This window comes from Sinocyclocheilus rhinocerous, unplaced genomic scaffold, assembly GCF_001515625.1.
Source record: "Sinocyclocheilus rhinocerous isolate Xijiao unplaced genomic scaffold, SAMN03320098_v1.1 scaffold611, whole genome shotgun sequence".
Classification (NCBI taxonomy): domain Eukaryota; kingdom Metazoa; phylum Chordata; class Actinopteri; order Cypriniformes; family Cyprinidae; genus Sinocyclocheilus; species Sinocyclocheilus rhinocerous.
In genome coordinates, this window is record NW_015623515.1 from 1061356 (window position 1) to 1071675 (window position 10320).

Consider the following 10320-nt stretch of genomic DNA (forward strand, 5'->3'; position numbering starts at 1 on the left):
AGAAATTAACACTTTTATTCATCAATTAAATTGCTCAAAAGTATGAAATCGCATTTCTACCACAAAATAAAAGTATCTTCGACCTTTTATCTCACAAGTCTAGCTTTTTTCACAATTCTGAGTTCGTATCTCACATTTCTTCCTTTTTTAGAACTATGAGACATGAACTGAGAATTACAAGATATAAACTAGCAATTCTGAAAAAAGAGAATTTTTTAATTGCGAGTTAAAAAAAATTAACTCGCAATTGCATGTTTATAAACTTGCAATTCTGAGACGAAAAGTCAAAATGTTGAGATGAATAGTCGCAATTACCTTTATTTTACATTCCATGGCAAAAAATAAAAAAAATAAAAAAAACAGAAATGCAAGATATAAACTCAGAATTGTGAGATATAAACTCTGAATTTTAAGAATTATAGGTTTATATCCCACAATTCTGTTTTTTTTTCTCAGAACCGCAAGTTTATATCTCGCAATACTGTTTTTATATCTCATGATTCTGACTTTTTTCTCAGAATTGTGAGAAATAAAGTCCAAATTGTGAGATAAGTTACCTTATTTTTTTATTTTTTTTCGTGACAGAAATGGCCTTCTATACAATAGTAAACAGTGACAGTAAAGACAGCTTTGACATCACATAAATAAACGACATTTTAAAATATATTAAAATAGAAATAGTTCAGAAAATTATTATTTTCATGGTAGTGTGTAAATTTACATACACACTACCATGAAAACAGTTCTAATTCTATTTTAATATAATTTAAAATGTATATCTATCTATCTATCTATCTATGCTACAAAATATGTCTAAACTTGTCATTCACCTCTTTCTTTACTCTCTCTATGCCTCCATCTACATCCCTTCTTCCTTGTCCATGGCCCAACCCCTCTCTCTCCATCTCAACTGCCATAGGGTTTGCTGGCGCAGTGGTGCTGGTGGGACTAGTGTTGGTCTGAGAGAGCAGTTTGGGTCGACCCCGGAGCGTGCCACATTTGGATGGAGGGGCCGTGTAGCCTCCACTCAGGGAAACAAGGATTGGAGGAGCGTCCTGTCCTGCTATCCAATCTTCTGCCAGTAGAGCGGGTTCTAATCCCGCTGTATCTGGGTACAGATCCCCTTGAAATAGGTCGGACTGATTGTGGGTGGAGAAAAAATACTCATTTAGACAGAGGATGTAGTTTGGTAAATAGACCTTAAAGGGTTAGTTCACCCAAAAATGAAAATTCTGTCATTAATTACTCACCCTCATGTTGTTCGAAACCCGTAAGACCTTCGTTCATCTTCGGAACACAAAAAAAACCAGCTACGAGAATACTTCTTTGCCGGCGCAGCCACACGCTCGCGTCATGGTACTGTCATGAACGCGCGTCCAAAGTCCTTTAATCAGGTTAGACGCCATATTGAATTTAACCCGGATGAAAACAGGGCTGTGAGGGACAGACTTACAGTGGCACGCACTATATAAAAGTCCTAGATCATGTAATTTTCCCTAAACTAAAACCTTTCAAAACTGTTTTACAGAGTTTTTGTCTACTTAAAGTTTTTTTTAGAAAGACGTTTCGTCAGCTGAACAATCGCTATGTTGTTAAACAACATTACAATCCATTGAATGCACTGCACTTCTGTCTCTCACAGCCTCGATTTCATTCCTGTCAAAACTTAAATATGGTGCTTCCCTGACTGAGGTCTATATGCCAGTGCAAAGGGGCAGCTGAAAACATTTTCTTACTTCCTCTTTCACAAAGACTCCAAAAATACAACAGTACGGCATTACCCAGAATACAAAAAATACTTGCAATATGCTAATTATAATAAATTCATGCAAGTTTCCCATTTTATTTCTGTTTTGTCTTTCAGATCACCCAAAAATTGAAATTCTGTCATGATTTTCTCATCCTCATGTCACTTCCAAAGCCGTATGACTTTTTCTCTTATGAGTAAATGATGACAGAATTTTCATTTTTGAGTGAATTATTAGAGCGTGAAGTGTGGGAAGTATGACATTTTGTTTATTTTTACAAACTGAGCAAATTAATTTTCTGTGGCAATGAATATGTGACAGCAGCATCCGTAAATTTCCGTGATGAGTGACATAAATAAATATTACACATTTTTCAAATATCAGCCAGCATATTTGGGTCTTTGTCTTTCAGATCACCCAAAAATGGAAATTCTGTCATGATTTTCTCATCCTCATGTCACTTCCAAAGCCGTATGACTTTTTCTCTTATGAGTAAATTATGACAGAATTTTCATTTTTGAGTGAATTATTAGAGCGTGAAGTGTGGGAAGTATGACATTTTGTTTATTTTTACAAACTGAGCAAATTAATTTTCTGTGGCAATGAATATGTGACAGCAGCATCCGTAAATTTCCGTGATGAGTGACATAAATAAATATTACACATTTTTCAAATATCAGCCAGCATATTTGGGTCTGTCCATTGTTTTGTTTTGAAACAGATGATGCCATTCCTCAATATGTCAACTTGAGTCAATATGAGCATATCCTCACCATTTAAACATATTTTTTGGAACGAATTGGAGTCGATATGGCTGATATATCATGGGGAGAGCCAAGTAAGAGAGTATTTAGAGTATGGTCATTTTCAGTGAACTTCCTGTCTCAGCATTTCAAACAGAAATTCAACTGTTCTATCAGAACCAAAGGTCTTGTAGATGCCGAAATGGAATGATGGAACAATTAGTAATCAGACGTTACTTAGTAACTTTCCTTTCCTACTTGCTTAACACACAAAATTCAGAACTGAACGACTGAACTTACCTTGCGCGGCACAGTCATAGATATGGGCTCAACCTTCCTCTCATGCAGTTTGTAGAACCTGATGGAATAAAATGAAGAATAATGGAGATAAATGCAAGCACTTAAGAGATGCCATTTAAGAACAATAAAAATGAAAGAGAACGTTTTTTTTGCGGATAAACCTTAATTCAGTTTGTAATGGACATTAGACATTTTCATTTTTTTATTTTTTTTTGTGAACTATTCTTTATCTTCCCGTTTGCTCAGTTTTATATTTCTTAGTCAAACACTCCGGCCAAATAACCAGTCAAACAACTTTTGCACTAAGCAAAAGACTGAAGATGGAGTTGCCACTCACATGTATTCAGGGCATTCATTAAGGCAAATGAAATGCAAACAAATTCACACCCAAATGGGATTAAATGGAAAGTATCAAAATCGAACAATGACAAATATGCTTACGATTACATCTTAAAGCACCACAGTAGTTCAGTTCATACCTTGCTATTTCACACTTGTTGACATCTACTCCTCGTTTGCTTAGGAAACCAGCACCTCTCTGCGGCTCCTTACTGCTGTACAGACTCAGGAAATGAACATACGGGGACTCATCTGTCACCTCAAAGTAACGAATAGTACAATCCCCCTGTGAGAGAGAGAGACAGTGATAGACAGCTGTGTTACAGTTCATTGACAACTCTGGATTCAATCAATTACTGGTTCTACTTTTATTACTCATGCCTATGAGAAACAGGTGTCAAAGTACCACAGTATTTATATCTGATACCATCACTGTGCCATTTACCACCATTTCATTCTTACATCTCTTACGAAACTTTCCAAAATGTAATAATTTGATTCATTACTGACTCCAAACCTTTGAATAGTAGTGTGTTTATGTTTGCTGTATGTAAATAAGGAAAACTACCGCAGGCAGTGATTGTGCCAGAAGCGTTTTCTGTAAACAGCATGTTTCTGTGTAAGTTTATATCTCTGTTAGAGTTGCTGGAGGAACCTGTCGTGCAGCAGTTAAAGGTGATCGGATAAAGCTGGGTAATCCTACCTTGCCGCACAAGTAAACCATGTTGGTGTCTGGGTCATAGAATGGAAGCAGAACTCCGTTACTGGTGTCTATTTCCTGAGTAACCATTGGCTCAGAAAGATCCCTCTGAAATACAAAGACAGACAGAGACAGTCATATATACACTAGGTTATCAAAACATATAGTACTATTTCATGCTCAATAACTGAACCTGACAGGCAACAACTAAGAGAGAAATATTTCAGAAAGCTCATCTGATTGATTGGCTGATTCCCTATATAGATGTTTTTATGTCAACTAAGGTCATTTGTGAGCGTCTGATTATTCATGTGTCCCGAAGCTACTAAACTGAGGGAGTTTGAGCAAATATTTGCACATCCACAAAATAAAAACTAGAAAATGCAAGCTTGTCAAGACACACTGAATGTTGCCTGAAAGTTGAAAAAGTCTTGACATTTTAAGGTCACTTGGGCCTTCTGAAGTGAAAGCAATTTGAATAGTAATTTGAAGTCTGAAGGTTACATGTGCCTTGCACTTGCATTACTAAGCCATTGCTAAAGTTTTCTGAGTGGCTGGCAATTGCTAAGTGGTAGAAGTTTGGGCATTGCAAGTGGTTGCTAAGGTTGTTGCTCGGGTGTTCTGGATGAGCTTGTGCATTACTATAATAGTAAAATTGCTAAGGCATTCTGGGTGGTTCTGACAGTGGATGCCAGGGCATGATTGCTCAGATGGTTTCTAGAGTGTTCTGCAAGGTTGCTAAGTGGAATTTAAATTGAAAATTGGTAGCAAACCGGAGTTCAAATTCCTTTTTAATTGAAGGAAGTACAATTAAAATAGAAAAAAATCTAAATAAATATATTTAAATGGTGTTGTTTATAAATATACTATGGTTCAAAAGTTTGGGGTTGGTAAGATTTTGTAATGTTTTTTAAGGAAATCCATTATGCTCACCAAGGCTGCATTTATTTGATGGAAAATATCGTAAAAATAGTAGTACTGTGAACTGTTATTATCATTTTAAATATTTTAAAGGGGTCATATGATGCGATTTCAAGTTTTCCTTTCTCTTTGGAGTGTTACAAGCTGATTGTGCATAGATAAGATCCCTGAAGTTGCAAAGACTAAAGTCTCAAAACCAAAGAGATATTCTTTATCAAAGTTAAGACTCTGCCACGCCCCCCTAAAACGGCTTGTTCTAACACGCCCCCACATATCTACCTCACTATGTGGAAATATTTGCATAATGTGGCCCAAATGTGCACGCAAAGAAAGAAGGCGTGGTTTCAGTAACCGCAGTTAGTGTTGAAGCAGCATGTCAGGGAGACGCTGTGTGTTTCTAGGTGAAAGCAAAAGCACTTTATTTGGCCTTCCGAAAGTAGATGCATTTAGGAATTTTTAAGATTACTTACAACAGAACAGCAATGCATTTTATGGACGACCGTTTCGTGAACCTAGGAGAGGAGGTAATTCTGACTTTGCTATGACAATCTGGCGCTTCTGAATCAGCTACTGTTTTGTTATTAGTTTAAGTATTTGCTATTGACTGTTCAAATGCGGTGTTTTCCGCATCGTGTGTGAGAGAGAGAGAGAGAGAGAGAGAGAGAGACGGGGTCACATCACAGTGGAGTCAGCCGTCTTAACCGTGGCTTGTGTACTGCAAACACATACCAGCTTCATCACTGTGTCTGTCACGCGACTCTGTTCCCCTTTCGGGCTCTGTCTTTACATTTATTTTGAAAGATGAAGCTCGCGATTATGGTAAGGGGCGTTACATTTCCGACGAGTGCTTGCGGTGTTCGGCCAATCACAATGCACTGGGTCAGCTGGCCAATCAGAGCAGACTGTGCTTGTCGGAAGGAGGGACTTTGTAGAAAACGAAGCGTTTGAGAGAGGCGGGGCATATAGGACCTACAATAATGTACAGTATTTGAAAAATAATGTGTTTTTTGAACATTAAAGCATGTCAACATATTCTGTTACACCAAATACACAAAATAATGATCTTTAAAAAAGCATCATATGACCCCTTTAATATATTTTCAAATGTAATTTATTCCTGTAGTGGAAAAGCTGAATTTTCAACATCATTACTGCAGTCGTCAGTGTCACATGGTCCTTCAGAAATCACTCTAATATGTTGATTTGCTGCTCAAGAAATGTTTCTTATTATTATCAATGCTGCAAGCATTTGTACTGTTTAAAATGGTTGTGGAAACTGCGATACTTTTTTTCAGGATTCTTTGATGAATATAAAGTGCAAAAGAACAGCATTTACTTGAAATAGAAATCTTTTGTAACATTAAAATACCTTCACGGTTACTTTTGATCAATTTAATTTGTCCTTGCTGATGAAATTTCTTTTAAAGAAAGTCTTACCGATCCCAAACTTTTGAATAGTAGTGTGCTATTTTTAGTAGGAATTACCCATAAAGCACTACAGTGGGAAGTTCAATCAAGTTTCTATTAATGCTTCACCTCAGGCTCTAAAGGATCATTCTTGCTGACAAAACAAAAGAGGACCAGCGATTCTCCTCTACTGTACAGAATGCTCTTACCGTGTCCCAGAGGGCGAGCTGTCTCTCGCTCATGCGACTGAAGCCGGTTGTCAGGATTTTCCCATCAGCCAGAAACACGGCCCTCATCGGCCTGGTGCCCTCATGAGCCTTCTCCCGCACCTGAGTGTGACATTGTCAAACAAAAATCACATATGTGCGCAAAAACACTGATCTGAAGACCATTTAAAGATTCCAAAGTGATCTGATGCAGAAGACGAGGACAACGCAAGGCCTAAACTAACTGGAAACTTTTTATGTTTAGAGGCAACCACAAAATGTCTTTTTTTTCTTGATTTAAAGTATTAATTCACTAATATTCTATTCAACAAGTCTGCCATATCTCAAACAGAACTGCAGTGACATGTGGCCGGCCAGTGGTTATGTAATACAAATCTTCCAATGCTTATGAATGCTTTCAAATTAATAAAACAATTAATTATTAAGCTCATGTTCTGTTTTGATAAGATTTCCCCTCAGTTGAATTCCTGGAAATCCACTGGACCATCACACATGCTAAAAGCTCATCGTGGACAAAATATCCCGCCCAGGACAAAACAGCTGCTGCCCTCGTGAGATCACTAACAGCAGAAACATCCAGATTAAAGAGCAGCTTCTTTCCAGCAGCTGTCAGGCCGCTCGATAAACATTCCTAGAATAATCCTATTAGTCCTCAGGTGCACTTAATGTCTATGTTTACATTGTACACCTGTATCATCTTGGCCTACTAGGAATATTCAAACTACCATACTAAAATCTGCTGTTCCTACACCACTTTTTAATAGTTTAGGGTCAGTAAGATTTTTCTTTTGAGAGAAATTAATCTGTTTATTAAGCAATGATGCAATAAATTGACAGTAAAGTGACAGTAAAGACATTTAGAATACTACAAAAGATATCAATTTTAAACAAATGCTGTTCTTTTGATCATTCTACTCAAAGAATTAAAAAAATTGAATCATGGTTTCCACAAAAATATTAATTAGCACAACTGTTTTCAAAATGGATAATAATAAGAATATGTTTATATAGTAATCGTATGTTTCTGGAACAGCAAATATTGAAATGATTTCTGAAGAATCATGTGACTGAATACTGGAGTAATAGCTGCTGAAAATTTGGCTTTGCATCAAAGGAATAAATTACATTTTAAAATAGAAAACAGTTATTTTATATAGAAATAATATTTTACAATATTACAGACTTTTTTTAAGGAAATCAAATAAATGCAGCCTTGGTAAGCATGAGATGCCTCTTTATTTTGAAAATCTGTCCTCAAACTTGTCTGTGCATTTCTTCACAAGCCCCCTGGCTGGAAAACCCTGATGAAGAAACTTTATCATACAGAAATGAACAGGCTGACCTTAAGGACTGTTCCACGCCTGGGATCAATGACTCGTAAGGCTTTGTCTTTACAGGTGGTGCACAGGACGTTGCCCTCGCGGTTCCAGCTCACGCTGTATATCAGGTCTGGATGGGCGTCACTCAGCTGGTACACCAGCTCCCCGGTGCCCACATCCCACACACACAGGACATTATCACATCCTAAAACACCAGCAAACACGATCAAAGTTGGCCAAAAGGTCAGCAAGAAAAACATCTTACCAGTTTAAGAACTAAGATTTGCATCTCAGATATTTACATGCCAATGCAAATCAAATCCAAAGCCACCTTTCTTTGGCTGGTCGTGCACAAACCTTTAAATCAATCTGTGCATCAAGCGGTCCAGTTTTAGATCAGAGATTTATTTATGTTACTTCTTTACATGTGATTGACAGCTCTATTGTCTTTTCATTACTTTGAAGATGCACGAAACCCTCAAACAAGTCCAATATCCAAAATTAGGGCTTGATAAACGATTTAAGACACCAGAATTAGAGCACATGCCAAAAATAAGAGTGTGCCAGAACAGACTTAATCCAAGAACCGTGAGCCGGCAAAGTATATATATATACACATAGGAAGAGCTTACCTGCAGTCAATAGGATATTCAGAGCAGAAGGGTGCCAGGCCAGGATGCCCACTCTTTTACTGTGGCCCTCGAGAGTCACAACAGCTTCAGACATGGGAGATGTCAGACCTCCGTCAGGAATCTGCCAAATCTGTTATGCAAAAATAGAGTGCATGTCTTTTTAGATACACAACTTAATCTTTAGTGTCACATGATCCTTCAGAAATCATTCTAATATGCTGATTTGGTGCTCAAGACACATTTCTTCTTATTATCAATGCTGAAGACAGTTGGGCTGCTTCATATTTTTATGGAAATTGCGATACACTGTGGATAGGGTTATACTTTTATTCACCAAGGATGCATTAATAAAAAGTGACAGAAAAGATATTTACAAAAGACTTCTATTTTAAATAAATGCTGTTCTTTTGAACTTTTTATTAATCAAAGAACCCTGAAAAATGTATCACAGGTTGTATATTTCCAAATTCCAACATTGATAATAATAAGAACCACTAGTAATAATTTAGCAGTAATTAGCACAAATAAGAATTGATAAGAACTGAGCACCAGATCAGCATATTAGAAAGATTTCTGAAGCATCATGTGACACATGAGGATCATGAAGACTAGAGCAATGGCTGCTGAAATCACAGAAATGAATTACAATTACAATAATTATTTAAAATATATTCAAACAGAACACAGTTATTTCAGATTGTTGAAATAACACACATGAAAACACGTAACACACGGTAGACGTGCGTTTGTGCAGAGCGGCTCCCTCTCGCACTGTATGACGTGACAGACAACTGGTTGTCCAGTCCGGTTCCGTTCACACAGCGCGTGTGTTCCGAGAATGCGTTTGTGAGTCCTGAAAATTTACGGGTGTGAGTTCGGTTACAGATAGTGTTGGGTTCGAGTCCACCTAAGTCGAGTCCGAGTCTTTAACCAATCGAGTCCGAGACAAGTCCAAGTCCAAAATGGGCCAAGTCGGACTCAAGTCCGAGTCCCAAACAACCGAGTCCGAGTCCAACGAAACTCTATTATTTATTAATATCTTAACATTGTTTTAACCTTTACAACCAGAAAAATGCAATGTCCATTTAAATGTAACAAAAGCAAACCTCTATTGCATCTTGCCATTTAGATTTTTGATTAACTGTTCATTCACACCGCCGCCGTCGAGAGCGTAAAAAATCGCTCTGGCCGCCCTGCCAACAACGCTGTAGAAAGATTCGTGGACTCTCTGACGCTCTGACGTAGAACTAATGCTTATCTTGTATTTAAAGGAGTCGCAAAGCAAACAAGCTTGTTGATCTTGTGCAGACTGACCACAAGGAGGGTAACGTTATAAGTTAACCTCATTAAATATTGTTGTGGATGAAGTATTAAAGGGGTCATATGATGCTGCTAAAAATAACATTATTTTGTGTATTTGGTGTAATGAAATGTGTTTATGCGGTTTAAAGTTAAAAAAACACATTATTTTCCACATACTGTACATTATTGTTTCTCCTCTATGCCCCGCCTTTCTGAAACGTGTCGATTTTTACAAAGCTCATCGGTCTGAAAAAGCGAGGTGTGCTCTGATTGGCCAGCTATCCAGTGCATTGTGATTGGCCAAATACCTCAAGCGTGTGACGGAAATGTTACACCCCTCACCATACTGTTGATGCCGTGTCCGGCCGGAGCGACGAGACAAAAACATGAAAACCCATTACAAACGAGGCATTCGTTGCATCCAGTGGGGACATAATTACGGATTATAATGACTTATACGGTCTTTTTGCGCGTTGCATTGCGCCGCGTAAACATAAAACCATGTCTGCATTTGTAATCGGAGAAATGACAAACAACAAGCGCTACTCTACACTGCCCAAAACACGAGTTTGAATCGTCAGTGGCAAATTCTTTAAATATAAAAAACGTACAGTCTGTGAGTCAGAACGGCCGGCCTTGTAGTCTACTCTACCAGGATCAGGAAACAGTCCACCATAAAATG

At 37.7% G+C, this 10320-nt stretch overlaps 1 protein-coding gene across 2 annotated transcripts in view; it reads right to left on the reverse strand.

The window, feature by feature from the left end:
- Positions 1–10320, reverse strand: part of LOC107710519 (coronin-1B-like) — a 23198-nt gene that overhangs the window by 1680 nt on the left and 11198 nt on the right. For both annotated transcript variants that reach the window (XM_016515415.1, XM_016515339.1), the window contains 7 exons: positions 8337–8466; positions 7728–7909; positions 6368–6487; positions 3834–3938; positions 3271–3416; positions 2792–2849; positions 831–1139 (listed from right to left, as the gene is read on the reverse strand). In XM_016515415.1, coding sequence (XP_016370901.1) covers positions 831–1139; positions 2792–2849; positions 3271–3416; positions 3834–3938; positions 6368–6487; positions 7728–7909; positions 8337–8466 — 1050 coding nt within the window. The remainder of the gene's footprint in view (positions 1–830; positions 1140–2791; positions 2850–3270; positions 3417–3833; positions 3939–6367; positions 6488–7727; positions 7910–8336; positions 8467–10320) is intronic.